The 17,797-nt window shown below is 39.2% G+C and overlaps 1 protein-coding gene across 1 annotated transcript; it reads right to left on the bottom strand.

The window, feature by feature from the left end:
• Window positions 1-1,270: 1,270 nt before the first annotated feature.
• On the bottom strand, window positions 1,271-12,821 carry LOC101164699 (myosin heavy chain, fast skeletal muscle). Its single transcript, XM_023957484.1, has 39 exons — window positions 12,618-12,821; window positions 12,339-12,482; window positions 12,091-12,247; window positions 11,974-12,001; window positions 11,774-11,885; window positions 11,596-11,688; window positions 11,447-11,510; window positions 11,230-11,328; window positions 11,046-11,149; window positions 10,821-10,959; window positions 10,616-10,734; window positions 10,379-10,528; window positions 10,132-10,302; window positions 9,732-10,038; window positions 9,349-9,416; window positions 9,171-9,258; window positions 8,966-9,083; window positions 8,749-8,872; window positions 8,513-8,649; window positions 7,393-7,648; window positions 6,483-6,725; window positions 6,210-6,386; window positions 5,970-6,115; window positions 5,360-5,450; window positions 4,860-5,249; window positions 4,660-4,786; window positions 4,465-4,583; window positions 4,146-4,342; window positions 3,879-4,062; window positions 3,619-3,784; window positions 3,344-3,468; window positions 2,918-3,226; window positions 2,627-2,830; window positions 2,423-2,548; window positions 2,153-2,323; window positions 1,950-2,054; window positions 1,773-1,868; window positions 1,545-1,676; window positions 1,271-1,392 (listed from the first exon to the last, which is right to left on the bottom strand). Exons 1-39 carry the CDS (start codon window positions 12,819-12,821, stop codon window positions 1,375-1,377), a joined length of 5,808 nt encoding a protein of 1,935 aa, XP_023813252.1. The 3' UTR covers window positions 1,271-1,374.
• Window positions 12,822-17,797: the final 4,976 nt, after the last annotated feature.

Raw genomic sequence — 17,797 nt, 5'->3', positions numbered from 1 at the left:
AAATGGTATTGAAAATATTAAATATTCAATACCCGATGGCTTCCCTGCTGAATTCTACAAACATTTTTGGAATATCATATCTCCATTATTCATTAGAGCAATTAAAAAATAAAATAAAGCAATAAAACAAATCTCAATAACACATGAACACAGCAGGCATTTCTCTGCTCCTAAAGCCTAATAAGGATCCAACCCTCCCATCTGCAGAGCCATAGCCTACAGGATTGAAAAAGTAACCCAATAATATAATTCATCCAGATCAAACTGGTTTTATTGAAGGAAGACAATCCTCTAGTAACACAAACAGATTATTTAATTTAATACATTATTCAACTTTGCAGCACCATTATAGCTACCTTAGATGCAGACAAGGCTTTTGATAAAGTCAATTGGACCTTTCTCTTCAATGCTATGAAAAAATCAGTTTTGGGGAGCCATTCATTAACTGGATCAAGACTCGACAATGCCACTTGAGCCACAATAACCACCAATGGTATTACATCACAGAACTTTACGTTGCATAGAGGAACTAGACAAGGTTGCCCACTCGCTCCTTCTTTATTTATTCTTTTTACTGAACCATTAGCAGCAGCTATTTGACAGAACCTCAACATAACAGGAATCCAGACATCTCAAGCCCACCATAAAAATAGTTTATATGCTGATGATATTTTACCCTGAGGCCTTGTTGCTTCAAGTTTTAGTTATTGTTTGTTGCAATTTATTAATTCGTAAATACATTGGTTATTTAATGGAGACAATATTTTGGTGTTTCTGTTAAAAAAACAATTACATTTCTTCTATGTTATGCTCCTGTAGGTCCCCTTGGATATATAAAGGGGCATAACAACACAAATTAAACAATTTCGGGAAGAAATTACCCAAACTTTATCTACCTTCTTGGGCTCTCTCATCTCATTATCACCCACACTGGAGACCTATGAGGATACCTTTCAGAACTATCACTACTGAAACAGTCTAAGAATATATTTATTCTTGTTGTAGCAATAATCATTGCAAAAAATAAGTAAAAAATAAAACTATATTTATGACCTGGAAATCACAGAACACCATAAACTTGTCTATGTGGAAAAACCTGTGTCTTGAATACATTTCTTTAGCCAATTTATTACCTTCTTCCACTGATATGACTGAACTACAATCTGTTTGGTCGGCTCTCACTGAGTTCCTAAATAAACAGTTGACATTAAACATTCCTGAATGAACATAAGACTAATTAGTAAGTAAATAATGAAAAGAAAAACTTAGATTATGATAAAATGCAAACTTTATTCACATTTTATAGAAAATCTATTTAACAGTTGTTTCATGTTTCATAAATACTGTTAAAATGTTCCATCTGAATCTTCTCCCTTATTCTGCACTTTCAGACTGTAAAGAAAAATCACAAAAATTACCAGTCACACATGAAGTTGATTAGATCTTAATGCTAAATGGTTAAATAATAAAGAATGTGCAGATTATAAACAGGTGAAAAATCAATGTTTTGAAGGGTTTGTATTGCATTATGCATTATCATTTACCTTTCCAGTATCACGACTCTTGACTCTCAGCTTGTTAACCTGGGACTCTGCAATGTCAGCACGTTCTTGAGCTTCCTCAAATTCATTCTGGACTTTTCTGAGCTTTGACATATGTGTGTTGGCCATCTCCTCCTGTGTAAAATTACATTCAAATAAGTTTTAATGCTTGTTTTTCTTTTCATGTCTGTCACTGCAAAATTGTCATTCTTTAAAAACTATTTTACTCACAGCTTCCTCAGCCTGTCTTTTGTAAGCCTTGACTTTGAGCTGCAGCTTGTCAACCAGATCCTGAAGCCTGGCCACATTCTTCTTGTCCTCCTCAGTCTGGGTAAATAAATTAAAATAAAACAGATACTTACACTGAAAATCCTTTTTTGGTTGTTAAATATAAAATTAGGTAAGTACCTGATAAGTGAGCTCCTTCACTCTCCTCTCATATTTGCGAACTCCTTTGATTGCATCAACTCCACGTCTCTGCTCAGATTCAACTTCACTCTCCAGCTCACGCACCTGTATAAAGATAAATAAAACAATGATTTGCTTTTATTTAGGGTACAATCCTTTCTACAGTTTATTTAACACAAATGCAAAGCATATTAATCTCATACCCTAGACTCCAGTTTCTGGAGCTGCTTCTTTCCACCCTTCATAGCCAGGTTCTCAGCTTCATCCAGACGATGCTGCAGGTCCTTCACTGTGCCCTCCAGGTTCTTCTTCATCCTCTCCAAATGAGAGCTGGTGTCCTGCTCCTTCTTTAGCTCCTCAGCCATCATGGCAGCCTGAATTAAATGTCATTTCAAAAGATAGATTGAAGGGAGAATAAACAAGACCTTAGCAAACCTATATCAATGTATTATGAGAAACAATGAAGAACCGACATCAGTAATGGCCTTCTTGGCTTTCTCCTCTGCATTTCTTGCTCCTTGAATAGCGTCATCCACTTCACCCTGAACCTGGACAAGATCAGACTCCAACTTCTTCTTGGTGTTCAGAAGACTGGTGTTCTGAAAAGAGGAATTGATAACAGAGTTTAGTGATTCTCTAGTTGTGGACAGCGTTTAACTGTTTCGTTAAATATCAACCTGGGAGTGAAGCAGTCCGACACGTTCACTGGCATCCACCAGCTCCTGTTCAGCCACTTTACGTCCTCTCTCTGTCTGTTCCAGAGCGGCTCTCAGCTCCTCAATCTCAGCCAACATCAGACCATTCCTGCGCTCCACCATGGCAACCTGTTCCTTCATGTCTTCTTGTGCTCTCAGAGCATCATCAAGGTGCAGCTGGGCATCCTGAAAACAACAATAAAGGTTAGAGAGACACAACTCCTTTTCTATTCTATGAACACTTGAATGAACTTAAAGTGTCTTCAAACTCACCTTGAGTTGTCCCTGAACATTCCTGAGTTGTTTCTGGGCCTCAGCAGCCTGCCTGTTGGCATGGCTGAGCTGAATCTCCATCTCATTCAGGTCTCCCTCCATCTTCTTCTTGACTCTCAGGGCATCATTTCTGCTCCTGACCTCAGCCTCAAGAGTACTCTGCATGGATTCAATCACTCTCTGACTGTTCCTCTTGATCTGTTCCAACTCCTCGTCCTTCTCTGCCAGCTTCCTGTCAATCTCACCTTTGACCTGGTTGAGCTCAAGCTGAACTCTGAGAATCTTTGATTCCTCATGTTCTAGAGTGCCCTTAATAATTTCAAACAGACATCAAAATAAGTCATTTCCAATAATCATATCAGGCAGTTAACCAAAATGTGTGCTGACATTTCAGTGGTTGTCAGTACTCAGATGAAGACGTTTTACCTCAGCTTCCTCCAAAGCTGTCTGAATTTCACTCTTTTCAGTCTCCACAGACTTTTTGGCTTTCTCCAGCTCATGGATGCTCTTTCCAGTCTCACCAATCTGTTCCGTCAGGTCTGAGATCTCCTCTACAAAGAAAAATGTGAATAAAGGAGATAGTTGTTAGTAATGTATTTTATTGAAAAAAATCTTCCATTGGGTTTAGATGAAGTCTATTTTATCTTAAAAGTGCATATATAGCCACTTTCCATTTATGAGTACTTTAGGGGACTACATACGTTGCAGGTTCTTGTTCTCCCTCTTCATGGTCTCCAGCTGATCCAGGGCCTCCTCGTAGGAGTTCTTCATCTTGAACAGTTCTGTGCTGAGAGAGCGAGCCTCTTTTTGAGCTCCTTCAAGCTCTGCCTGGCTCTCCTCATACTTCTGCTTCCATTCTGCCAGGACCTACAGGTTATCCATTGGTTGCAGGTTTGTTACTAAAGTAAGTGTATCTTCCCAACATGTTTTACTTTTTTTAACTGTCAGATGAACATGGTACCTTGTCAAAGTTTCTCTGTTTCTTGTCCAGGTTTGCAGCAAGAGAATTAGCTCTCTCCACATCAATCATGAGGTCCTCCACTTCACCCTGCAGCCTCTGCTTGGTCTTCTCCAGAGAGGCACACTTGGAGTTCACAGCCTCAATGGACTCCTCAGCCTCCTGCAGGCGCTGGGCAAGCTTTTTCCTGCAGCAAATGGATGGTGTGAATGTTTTAAAAGAAGCGAGAGACAGAATAGTTTGATGAAATGATGAACTGCTTTGACTAACTTGGACTCCTCCAGTTCCTCAGTGCGCTGGATGGCATCAGTTTCATATTTGGTTCTCCACTGAGCCACCTCACTGTTGGCCTTGGACATTCCTCTTTGCAGCTCAGCCTTGGCCTCCTGCTCCTCCTCAAACTGCTCTCTGAGCAGATCACAGTCATGACGGGCTGACTGAACACCATGAGCCAGAGCGTTCTTGGCCTGACAGAATCAGAGAAATAAGATCTAAGTAGTGGTCTCACCAGTCACACCATTCTGTAAAACACCACAACTAAGAATATAAGCAGTAGTTAAAGGTTCCCATAAAAGAAAAATGGTCATACTTTCACTTCCTCCTCCACATGTCTCTTCAGCTCCTCAATCTGCTGAGTGAAGGCCTGTTTGCCTCTGGTCAGCTGAGAAACTAGAGCTTCTTTCTCTTCAAGCTGGCGAGAAAATTCACCTAGAAATTTAAAAGTAAAAGAATATTAATTGAAATATTCCAAAAATTGACTTTTTTTCTGTTACAAGTGACTGACCATTCTCGGTCTGAAGTCTTGCCCTCTGTGCATTCAGGTCATTCAGTTGCCGAACGTTTTCATCATTTTTGGCCTTGAGCTCACTCAGCTGATCCTCAAGAGTTCTGCAAATTTTCTCTAAGTTGCCCTTAAAAAATTACATGTGTAATTTAGAAATTTTATTTTGACAAAGAATATTTAAAATACTGAACAAAGAAAACCTTTGATTTAGCAACACCCTCCATGTTGCTGCTGAGATCATCAATCTCCATCTTGTACTCGCTCTTCTCCTTCTCCAGCTTCTGCTTGACACGCTGCAGGTTGTCGATCTGTTCTCCCAGCTCTGCAACGCTGTCGGCCTGCTTCTTGCGGAGAGCTGCTGCAGTAGCTTCATGCTGCAGCGTGGACTCTTCAAGATCTCTCCTCAGCTTCTGGAACTCAGCTTCCCGCTTCTTGTTCATCTCAATCTGAGCAGATGTTGCCCCTCCAGCTTCTTCAAGCCTCTCACTGATCTCCTCAAGCTCCCTGGAGAGATCAGCTCTCTGCTTCTCTACTTTGGCCCGAGCAGCTCTCTCAGCCTCAATCTCCTCTTCCAGCTCCTCAATACGAGCCTAAAATCAAAGTCCACACAAATATTTTCAAGGTGTCTTTCAAAACAACTTTTGACAATTTCAAAGTCAAAAGTACACATAGAGATATATATTTATATTTATAAAATTACCTGGAGTTCCTTAATCTTTTTCTGAAGCTGAGCACCAAGGGATTGTTCATCCTCAATCTTGCTAAGAAGCTGACTGATTTCAAAGTCCTTCCTGTTTACAAAGTGATTAAAAAGTAGAAATACATTTTTAAAATCTATGTGCACAGCAGATTTAATTAAACAATGTTTCTTAGAAAAAAATTGTGTTTGGTTATATCAAAAATCAGGTACATCATGTCTTTCCCTATAAACTTATTCATTAATTTTTATAAATATTGAAAGAACATCAACCAATGTTTGGACAGAAATTAAGTAACATGGTTTTAAATACCATTTAACATATCGTACTCAATTCTACAATCTAAAAATAATTTTGTTGATCATTGTACACTCATTAAAATGCATGTATGTTTCTTGATTAGCAAATTTCATCAAATTATGTTTCTACAAAAAAGTATTTTTAAATTGTGTTTAGTTATATCAAAGTCAGTTGTATCAAGATTTTTGTCTTTTCCTATACAATTATGGGTTTTTACAAAAATTGAAATAACAAAAAACAAAGTTTGGACAGACATTAGTCAATAATGTTAAAATACTATTTAATATATTACTCTCAAATTTAAAATCATACTTCTTGATCTTCTCATCAGACTGCTGCTTGTCATTTTCCAGATCCATTATGGATTCCTGGGCTAGTTTCAGATCTCCTTCCAGCTTCCTCTTGGCTCTCTCAAGATCCATGCGGAGCTTCTTCTCTTGCTCCAATGAACCTTCAAGCTGTCAGATAAAAATATTTAATTGTTAAATAACTTCTTCAGATCATCTATTTCTGTCAAATTTGAAAAAAACAGAAGTGTTTTTTTTTTCTTACATCATCCACTTGCTGTTCCAGCTTGGTCTTGGCTTTGGTCAGAGTGTTGACTTTGTCTTCCTCTGCCTGGAGATCATCCAGTGTTTGTTGATGGGCCTCTTGGAGGGCTTTCTTCTCCTTGGTCAGCTTTGCAATGGACTCATCTTGAGAAGCCATTTCCTCAGTCAGGTTTTTCACCTTTGTTTGCCATAAAAGGTTAAAATTTATATTTTTAATATATATATAAAATTACAAAATATTTGTTTGTGCTCTATACATTAGTTTGACATTAACCTTGTTTTCAGTGGCATGTTTCTCCTTCTCCACTTTAGCCAGGGTGAGCTCCAAGTCATCAATGTCCTTCTTCAGTTCAGAACATTCATCCTCCAGCTTCCTCTTCTTAGCAGTCAGCTCAGCATTGATTTCCTCTTCATCCTCCAGTCTCTCAGTGGTCTCTTTGAGTTTGGCCTCCAGCTGGATTTTGCTTTTAATGAGTCCCTCACACCTTTCCTCAGCATCAGAGAGGTTATCTGTTTCCTGTAGTTTAAACAAATGCATCAGCTAATGGTCTGCAACTTACTGTTGTCGTTAAAAACAAAAATGGCTTATTACAATTTATTTGTTACCAATGTCCTCCTAAATGGACACAAAAAAACATGAAAACATTTCTTTTTAGTCATTAATCAGCTCCATGGTACTTAAAAATATCACAAAATGATTGACTAAAAAGAACAAGTCACTACCAGTCACAATCACACATTAGTAAGACAAAATCCTACAGTGTCACTCAGTTCAAAGTGTTGTGTGGGTAAAAAATAAGTATCTTAATTGACATACATCAAATAAAATATTTCATAGATGCACAAAAGCCAAGGTGTGTTTTGAAATCCAAGTTATATGTGTGTTGAACTAGATCTGCTGTTCAGGCCTTGGCAAGGAAAATCATTTTCACCTAATCCAGAGTAAACGTAAGACTATAAAGGGTTTGCTGAAACTGCACATTTTACATCGTCTCTGTCTGCACATTTTTACCTAATTCACATTTTACTTTATTTGAATCACCTAAAAACTACAGCTGGTCAATTGTTTATTTATCCCAGCCACTTTGAGCTATTTTACTTTCTTTATCTACCCTATTAACAGATTAATGACATCAATGTTAAATGTAGTTTTTATTTCATGTTTGCAGCTACTTCTAACTTACAGAAGCCACTTGAAGCTGCAGATCATTCTTTTCCTGCATCAGAGAAACCATTTTCTCCTCCAGTTCCTTCTTTTTGGCCAAAGCAGCAGCCAGGTCTGTTTTCATCTTCTCATAGTTTCCTTTCATCTCCTGCAGCTCCTTCTCAGTCTCAGCGCTTTGCAGAAGAGGCTTGATCTTGAAGTAGAGTTTGAGCCATGGCCAGTTCTTCACATTCATGAATGAACGGACGTTGTATTGGATGGTGAGAATAGATTCTCTGTTTGCACAAAACACAGTGTACATTATAATACAAATGTTTTTTGTTATATTCAAATTCAAATTCAAATTAATTTTATTTATAAAGCACCTTTCATGTCAAACAGACAGCATGAAGTAAAAACAAACAGACACACATGAAGTAAAATAATAAATAAGCCCCTCAAAATAAAACACACAAAAACAAGCACAAGTAAAAGAGAAATAACAGAGCTTAAGAAAAGAGAACCCAGAAGGCGCCGTCCGCCCTGTCCTCCTGTTGGCCGGGGTGTCAGCATCTAAGCAACACAAGCACAACTCATCTCCAGCACCCCCACCCCAGAGACCCCCAACCCCCAGGCCCAGAGCACCAAACGTGGGCGCACCAGGCCCGGCAGCCCGGGGAGTCGGAACAAGAGGTGCCAGAGGGCAAGCATGGACAGAATCTCTTCGAGCCCGAACATTAACACCCCGGCCAAGGGTGAGAAAACACTCAAACAGTCTAAAATGTAAAAGTAATAAAATAAGAAAGTTAAAATATAAAAACAGGTAAATTTAAAAAAATTAAAATAAGATAAGATGATTTAGTGCCTAAAAAAGTCTAAAATATAAATTAGAATAAGTTAGAATATAAAAAGACTAAAAGACATTAAACAAATAAATATTTGATAAAACAGCATATAAAATATAAGAGTAAAAATACCACATATAAGATCTAATTAAAAGCTAAGTTAAATAGATGAGTCTTTAGTTTCTTTTTAAAAACCTCAACAGAGGATGAGGTCCTCACATCCTCAGGCAGGCTGTTCCACAGACGAGGCCCGTAGTGTCTAAACGAGGCCTCGCCTTTCATTACATATAAAAAAAGGATCCTCAAATAATTTACCTTCTCTCCGTCATCTTAACATACTCCTTCCTCATAACGTATCCTCTGCAGAGAGCCTGAGTCATGGACACCAGTGAAGCCAGTTTCTCATCTCTCATCTCCTCAAGTGTACCCAGCAGACCAGCTTTGAAGAACACCTGAGATTGACATCGGACAATAAATTCAGTAAGTATGCACATGAATTACTTATTGTATTTGCAAAGTTAGCTTGTTAACAACATTTCTTTAAATGATACCTTAGTGTGTCCAAACTTGTACTGTTCGTGGTCTACATCAATGGAGCCAAGCAGCTTCTCTGAAGCTTTCTTGTTGTCCATGAACTGTCCCTCAGGGATGACAGCAGCATTCAATACTTTGTATCTAAACAAATAAAATAACATTATTTTTTTTTTGTTTTGATTATATTGTTAAGTCATTTACACTGATTCACTTTTACATAAATCCAGGTTTTACCTCTGCTTGAAGTCACCATAGAGGATTCTGCCAGGAAAACCCTTTGTGCAGATTCTGATGCCCTCCAGCACACCATTACACCTCAGCTGGTGGATGACCAAGAAGTTCTCCATAAGACCTGAAAAAAAGAATGCATTAAGTTCACAATAAATTTACTGAAATCTTAAAAGAATTAGGTCAAACATTAGCACTGTAGCTTTTTAACCTTGAGTCTTTGATTCGTTTGGAATCAGGCAACGCACAAAGTGGGGATGAGTGCTCTTCAAGTTTGTCATCAGTTTGGCCAAGTTCTCCTGTGGGTCCATATTAAAACATAAGAGGTCTTTTTTTTTCCACCAACGCTTTAGATTGTTTTTAACAAAATATTTTTTGGGAAGACTTACCCTGAAAAGAGCAGACACAGTCTGGAAGGAGCCACCCTTCTTCTTACCACCCTTCTTGGCAGCAGCTTCTGCTCAAAAAAAACAAAGATATGATTGAACAATGATAATTGTATCACAATTTCTTTTTTTCTTCCTAGAGTGATATATTAAGCATGAAATGAATGAATTTGTTTAAACTTATACGTCCTCTCTGAACATCAGTATCTCTCAAAAATGAACATAGAAAACATAAATCACATGTTCATACAATATTTTGTGAAAAAGAACAAAAAAGCCTATATCTCAGTTTTAAGACAAAAGTATTTACATAAAGCAATAGTGATCATTTTGATCACTATTCTTCAAATATTTGCAAGTTTTTATGGGGTGACTTCCATTCTTACCTTCAGCTCCTGCTTGGGCTGCATAGAGGTAGCACAGCAGTTTGTTTGAAGACTTCTGGTAGAGCTGCACCACTGAGTCGTTCAGTGGGTCCTTGTTCTTGTCCAGCCAGCCAGTGATGTTGTAATCCACTGTTCCAGCATAGTGAACCATGGCAAAGTGAGCTTCAGCTTTTCCCTTTCCAGGTTTAGGCTTCTCAAAGGCCTTGTTCTTGCCAAGATGCTGATCGTACAGTTTGCCCTTGAAAGTTGTATCAGAAGCCTTGGGGAACATGCACTCCTCTTCAAGGATGGAGAAGATGCCCATTGGCTTAGAAAAAGTAATAGTTCATGTTAAAATAGCTGAACACCTCCCCCTCAACTTTGTTGATCTAAAAACACAAGTAATTAAATGGTTCATCACCTTCTCAATAAGCTCAATGCAGGCAGCCAAGTCCATGCCAAAGTCAATGAACACCCATTCAATGCCTTCTTTCTTGTACTCCTCTTGCTCCAGGACAAACATAGTGTGGTTGAAAAACTGTTGCAGTTTCTCATTGGTGTAGTTGATGCAGAGCTGCTCCAAGCTGTTGTACTGTAAGTAAATGTAGGGGAACATTTCAATCAGCTTGAATTCTTGCATTTTTAAAATCTTCTCAGCTGCAACTCACATCAAAGATCTCAAATCCAGCAATGTCCAGCACTCCAATGAAGTACTGTCTTGACTGCTTTGTGTCCAACATCTCGTTGATGCGGATGACCATCCACAAGAACATTTTCTCATAGACAGACTTGCACAGAGCACTGACAGAATTGTTGACCTAGACAAGAAAAAGTTTAGTATCATTTGCATATTCAGTATGTGCTCTGTTTATTGTCCATGGCCATGTTTTAATTTTCATATTTACCTGTGGGACGGTCTGACCTTTGGTGACCATCTCATTTCCAACCTTGACTCTTGGGTAGCACAGAGCTTTCAGCATGTCAGCTGAGTTTAGGCCCATCAGGTAGGCGATTTTATCAGGCACTAATGAAAAGAGAAATAAATGTGTTAATGATCAAAAAAACATTTTATCTTTGACATTATGAGAACTGTGGTAAATTGGCAGTTACCCTCAGTGCCGTCAGGTTCTGCCTGCTCCTCTCGCTGCTTCTGCTTAAACTTCATGTTACCATGATGCATCACAGCACCAGTCAGCTTGTAGATGCCTAACTTTTCCTCACCGTTAAAGCCCAAAATATCAATGGCCAACTGCATTGCACATCACAAGTACAAATTAATCTCTCTGGTCTTTTTCAAAATATAATTTAAGAACAAGTATAAAGTATTTGTTTTACATCAGTTGCAATGAACTCCTCAACGTCATTGATGCTCTTTACAGTGATTTCACCCATGCTGATCAATGGGAAGTCATAGGGGTTGGTGGTGATAAGAAGAGCCTCTAAAAGAGAAAAATCAATGTTTATGGGTTTATAAGATAAATGTTGAGTTTCCATACATTCGAGTTTTACAATATCATACCCAGGAGCTCAGGTTTGTGGCCCGTCATCAGCTGGTAGAAGATATGGTAGCTCCTCTCAGCAGACAACTGGTAAGTGACACGAGACTTCTCCAACAGATCTGCAATCAACCAGTTAAAAAAAAGTCAGTATTTCTGAAATACAATTTAGCTACAGAAGTACATGTTAAAGACCAATAGAGGCTGTTTTTCATGCCACTTGTTTGGCTCTTAACTTACAAGTTTCAATATCAGCTGAAGCCAGTTTTCCACTGGAACCAAAGTGAATCCTGATGAATTTACCCTGAACAACATAATGATAAACATTATTGCTTGTAAGAAGAAAGTGTCTCATATTCTCAAACCATTAGATTGATTCAAACACTTACAAAACGGGAGGAGTTGTCATTCCTCACAGTCTTGGCATTACCATAGGACTCCAGCAGAGGGTTGGCAGCAACAATCTGGTCCTCAAGCGAGCCCTGCAAGGATACAGGATATTTTTAAATTACATGCATATGCAATCACATTCTGTGAAACAATCTGAGACCAATTCAGTGACTTTACCTGAATTTTTCCAGCGCTTTGCTGCTCCTTCTTTCCACCAAGAGCAGCAATTGTTGCAAAGTACTGGATGACACGCTTGGTGTTGACAGTCTTCCCTGCACCAGATTCTCCACTGGGGTACACATTTCACATTTTATGCCTTTGGAGTAAGTTTCCTTAAGTTGACAAATCTTTTGTATTTAAATATGTCTAATACTCACGTAATCAGGATAGATTGGTTCTCACGATCTAAACAAGCAAACATCCAAGGGTTACATAAGTTTCCCCATAACATAACAAACATAAACTTGTTATTATGTTTGAAAATTTAGCATCACCTGTGTGCATAAATTGATAGGCATTGTCAGAGATGGAAAAGATATGGGGCGGAGCCTCAATCCTCTTCTTTCCTCTGTATCCTGACACACATTGAGCATCATACACAGGAAGCCACTTGTATGGATTCACGACCACGCAGAACAACCCAGAATAGGTCTATAAGAGAAAACACATTTTGTTTTTCTGAAATGGAACAAAAGCAATCGCAATTATAAAATAAAGTAAAACAAAATAAGCTAAAACTCACATAGATCATCCATGATGCAAAACGCTCTTTGAGGTTAAACAGCACAGAGGGCTCATTAAGGTGGGTCATCATGGCCATGTCCTCCATCTTATCAAACTTTGGAGGGTTTCTGGGATAGATATCATCCTCTTTCACAGTGACAGTCTGTAGAATAATAGTTTAAGTTATTTTTTTTTGAAAAGATGTCACATCATAAAACTCCTTTAATAACAAAAAAGTGATAAACTAAGTTGAGCCACATTATAAAGTTAATATGATCTCCTTTTTTCTTTTTCTTACCTTCCCTCCTTCAGTCTCCACAGTGGCTTTGCCACCCTCCCTTTTGATGAGTTTACCCTTGAGATACATCTCATCTGCATCAACAACGAAAAAGGCCGTTTTGGCATCAAATGGTGCTGTTTGGGCCTCAATCCTCTCCCTTTCTGGTTTCCGGAGGTAGATGGCCGCCGGGCCATACTGCTCCATTTCAGCATCCGTACTCATGATGGCACTTTTAGTGGGGCCTACAGATTAGGAAAAAATATTCTTTGAGATCTTTTTCACCATTCAAAGCAGGAAAAAAATAACATTCTGTCTGATATAGTGTACCTCAGCCGATGGAAACCCTTGGTTTGATGAGTCCCGGTATATCAAAATGCTGCAAAAAAAATTTAAGAAAATGTTCAGTTTTAAATTTTTGAAGTCGTATTTTTGCCTGAAGTTCTCAGCATATAACATGATTACTTAAATAATAAACTGCAAAATAAACACACTTCACAACCAAAACTTTTATCTATTAATGCCAATATTTATACAATATGATAAAAAAATATTTTGAAAACATTTTTTTTTTGTAATTCATTCATTTGTAATTCATTCATTCATACCATATAGAAGCACAGAAAATCTGGAGAGTTTATTGCACTGACCTGTCTGAAATGCCTTTCAATTAGAGCACAAGCCCCATGACTGCCGTTCTTATATACTGCATCTCTGCTTTATCAGCAAAAGCCCCCCACTACATTTGGTCATGCAAGCTTGACACCTTGCTGCTTGATATCAAAGGAGTCAAAAATAAACAAATATTTCGGCTTCATGTTTCATCATATAATACAATACACTTAAGTGCATGTTTATTTTAAGAATGTTTATTTATCAATATGAAAATAATGTCACAGTTTTTTTACAGATTTATTAAAATTATTAGATTTCAGTTTTTAAATACTTAAGCAGTTTAAAAGAATAATAAATCTCCCATGAATTTGATCAATCTTAATTTGAAAAAGTTTAAAATGATTTATTTATCTGCTCAATATAGAAATAAATTATTTTTATTGTTATTGAATGTCACCATTTTTTCCCCCTGATTCATTGTTAAGTAACTTTATTTTGTGAATCCTTTTGGGAAACAAATGTTTAAAGATTCTTTTTTCTTTGTCCTCTTAATTTTAATTCAACAGAGAAAAAAAGTTTCAGGTTAAGAGAAGGATTGGGATACCAGTGGTGTATAGTTACTGGACATAAAAGGTCATGGCATTTAAAATATTATTCCAGTTGGTCCTTCCATTTGCACTGGATAAGTGTTGTATATCTATGTGTACTGAGATTTAATTCAAAATTGGCAGCTGACAGTTTCACACCCAGCAAAAAAATGACAAAATGATTTGTCACAGTTAAAGACAAAGTAATAAACTGTGTTGAATATTTATTTTTCAAAATGCGGACAGCAAATCAATTTCAAATGAGAAGGCAACCTGGAAAAAGGTCAAGAATTGTCCATGGCTGCAAAGTTCAACGTGGACTTAGCTTATAGTTCTCTATCTGGCAGGTATCGATGATGGTGTTACTGTGCTCGAAATAAATCCACCTTCAGCAGGGAGCGCTGAGTCATGTTTGTCATCAAGAGAACTGTTTATTTATAGGACAAATTAAGAAATGTTGCTAACCCATTACCTAACTTTACAGAGGCTTGCAATTTGACTTTGAAATTTAAGATATTCTTTTTTCTCTCTCTAAGAATAGAATTCTTTTTCTTTGTATATCTTAGAAATCGACAATTTGTTGTACTCCAATTTAGGTCTAAGTAGACCTAAATGAGCAGATTTCTTCAAATTGTTTGATTTAGGTCTAAGTAGACCCGAATTAGCACAGAGTATAACACTTGTGTAATGACGAAAAGGGCAAAATGACAGAACTACTCCATTACTTTGGCACTGTCTTGTCAATATTGCTGTAAAAGGTTTTTTGTTTTAGAAATAAAATAAACCAAAATTTAAAAAAAAACATGTAACTTGATTTTTTATTTTTTTATTTTCTTTATCCGTTTTGGGGTTATAGTACAAATCAAAACCAAAAGGCTGCCCTTAAATCGATACTTTGGTTGAATGTCAGTTGTGCAAAATATTTAGGTACTGTTTTTTTTACTAAAGGTATTTGTTGTGGTTAGTCAATGAAGATAAACCCAGGAGCAGGAAGACTTTAACACATCCAGAAGGTTTCAAAGATTGTATGAAGGCAGGCAGCTCTGACCAATTCGGGAGAGTCCACAGCCAGCCAGCAAAAAACAGGACCTAAAAGCATCCCTTGGGGGCAACCCGTCTCACAAAGTCTGGCTCCTGGACATACGACATACGTCCCGGTTTAAGCGATCAATCAGGTTCTTGCCCAGAACATGACGCTCTGGAACCTATTGACGATCTTCAGGGCCATAACCCTCCCAATCAACAAGGTACTGGATACCCCGACCAACCCTCCAAGATTCAAAAAAGCGGCTGACAGTATAAGCTGAACCCCTACCCACAAAACAGGGCACTGGAGGAGACGGTACAGTGGGGTGGGGAGGACCGTCGTTCACAAGCTTCAGTTTACACACATGAAACACCAGTGGATCCGCAAGTTGTTCGTAAGGTGCAGTTTAACAGCCATGGGGTTAATGATCTGGGTGATTAATTATGGACCAATTAAAATTTTTTTTAAAAATGACCTTGAACCACTATAATGGGGATGCTGCAGTCATTGATCTAAGTGATATCTGCGGAAGGCCACGTAAACAAAACACATTCTTGGTGATAAAACTGCCAACTTCTTGGCTGATGGTATGTTCCGCAAAGGCACAGCATGAACAAGTTTGGAGAACCTGTCTATAATGGTTAGGATAACAGTGTTATCTTCTGAGCAGGAATGAAGTCAATTGCGATATGGGACCAAGGTGGAGGGCACAGGTAGAGGTTTTAGGTAATCAGTGGGTAGATTTCTGGATACCCTGCATACACAGGGCAAGAGGACACAAAAACCCTACCGTCCGAGGTCATGATGGGCCACCAAAAACTTTGAGCCAATAGAAACGCAGTCCTTTTCACTCCAGGATGGCAAGCTAACTGAGAGGAGTGACCCCACTTGAAAACTGCAGGACGAAGAGAGGGAGGAACAAACAGGCAGTTAGAAAGACATCCCACAGGAATGGTATTCACATCAGGGACGGAAGATTTGACCCTGCGCTCCAAAGCCCATCAAGAAGCTCCCAGCACCAAATAAGGAGGAACAATGGTGGCAGCTGCTGTTGAATCTTCAGATTCCTTCTCTCGCTGAAACTGGTGTGAAAGAGCAGCCGGCTTGGCATTTTTACTACCCGGCCAGTGGGAAAGGGAGAAATTGAACCTGTCGAAAAACAGGCCCCATCTGACCCGACGTGGGTTAAGTCTTTTGGCCATTCAAATGTATTCCAGCTTTTAATAATCAATCCAAACCAGAAAAAAGTTTTCGGCCCCCTCCAACCAGTGACATCACTCCTCCGAGGCTAATTTTACTGCCAGCAGCTTTCTGTTCCCTATGTTTTAGTTTTTCTCAGCAGGAGTGAGCTTGCAGGAAAAATACGCACAGGGATGAGCTCTCTGAAACAAAACAGCTTCCACTCCAGACTCAGACACATCCACCTCCACAATGTACTGTTTGGAGGAGTCAGGCAGAGTCAGGAAAGGAGCTTCAGAGGAACGTCTTTTCAGCTCGCTAAAAGCCGTATTTGCTCCCTCATCCAAGACAAAATGTACCTTAGCCAAGGTGAGTCTGTGAAGGGGTGCAGCCTTGCTACTGAAGCCTCGGTTGAAATGCCTGTCGAAATTTGCAAACCCCAGGAAGTGCTATAACAGCTTCGTTCACAAGGGACAGGCCACTCAAGATCGGCTTTAACCATGATATTGACCATCTGGACAGTCCCAGGGGTTATCACATGCCCAAGAAACTTGGTCTGAGTGGCGTGGAACTAACATTTTTTGGGCTTGCAGTCCAGCTGGTTCTCGAGAAGGTGATGTAAAATGGCTCTGATGTGCTGCATGTGGGTGTCGAGATCTGGGTAGAATATCAAATTGTCTTCAAGGTACAAAAACACAAATTTGTTTATCATATCCTTGAGGATGTCATTGATGAGACACATTAAACTCTGCGGGAGCATTTGTGAGTCCAAAAGAAATTACCAGATACTCGAAATGACCTCTGGAGTGTTAAATGTGGTCTTCCACTCATCCCCCTCCTGTATGTGAACCAGATAGTATGCACTCAGCAGGTTCTATTTGGTGAAGATCTGGGCCCCCTTAACCAGATCAAAGGCGGTCTGTAAAAGAGGGAGGGGATAAGTGTTCCAGACAGTGATGTTGTTCAACCTCCTGTAATCAGTACAAGTCAGTATTCCCCCATCCTGCTTGCTCACGTAGAAGAATCCTGCCCCTGCCGGAGAGGAAGAGGGGTGGATTATTGCAGCCAGAAGACTCTCCTATAGGGACTCCTCCATGGCCTCCTATTCAGGAAGAGACAAAGGGTAGATGTGACCCTTAGGTGGTTAAGTCCCTGGTAGGAGATCTACAGCACAGTCATAGGGGCAGTGAGGGGGCAGAGACTTAGCTCGAAGCTTACTGAATATTACACGCAGGTCATGATACGCAGAGGGGACAATGCTGAGGTCTAGAGTTTTGTAAAAGGTTGCCTATTACTGTAACAGTGGAACATTCAGCAGCCGCAACCAAACAGTTTAACATGCAAAAAGGACTCCAGGACAATACATGTGCGAAAACCCAGTCAATGTGAGGAGTATGTTTGTACAACCAAGGAATACCTAATATTACCTGTGGTTTCAAAGATTACTCAATGTAAGGGCGGCAGTGGCTTAGGGTTAAGCAGGTCATCCAACGATCGAAGGGTCGGTGGTTAGATACCCGCTCCCCACAGTCAACTGTTGTTGCGTCTTTGGGCAAGACACTTCACCCTCCTTGCCTCCAGTGTAGCTCCACTGGTGTGTGAATGTGCATAAATGTCCCAGTAATGGTCAGAGGAGCCGTGGGCACGAACTGGCAGCAACGCCTCTGTCTGTCTGCCCCAGGGCAGTTGTGCCTACATCAGTAGTTGCCATCACCAAGTATGAATGAGGAGTAATGAATAATCAACACATTATAAGTCCTTTTAGCATCTGGAAAAGCACAGATAAATACAAT

Source organism: Oryzias latipes, chromosome 8, assembly GCF_002234675.1.
Source record: "Oryzias latipes chromosome 8, ASM223467v1".
Taxonomy (NCBI): domain Eukaryota; kingdom Metazoa; phylum Chordata; class Actinopteri; order Beloniformes; family Adrianichthyidae; genus Oryzias; species Oryzias latipes.
The sequence above is the reverse complement of the archived record's forward strand: the minus strand, read 5'-3'. Positions and strand labels throughout refer to the sequence as shown.

What these genes read in the sequence shown, in the direction of transcription:
- LOC101164699 (XM_023957484.1), bottom strand. Translation starts at nt 12,821, where the DNA reads ATGAGTACGGATGCTGAAATGGAGCAGTATGGCCCGGCGGCCATCTAC. An exon ending in AACAGAGAAACTTTGACAAG is followed by an intron (nt 3,785 to 3,878) that starts GTACCATGTTCA and finishes GATAACCTGTAG; the next exon opens with GTCCTGGCAGAATGGAAGCA. An exon ending in CAGCTTTGGAGGAAGCTGAG is followed by an intron (nt 3,227 to 3,343) that starts GTAAAACGTCTT and finishes GAAATTATTAAG; the next exon opens with GGCACTCTAGAACATGAGGA.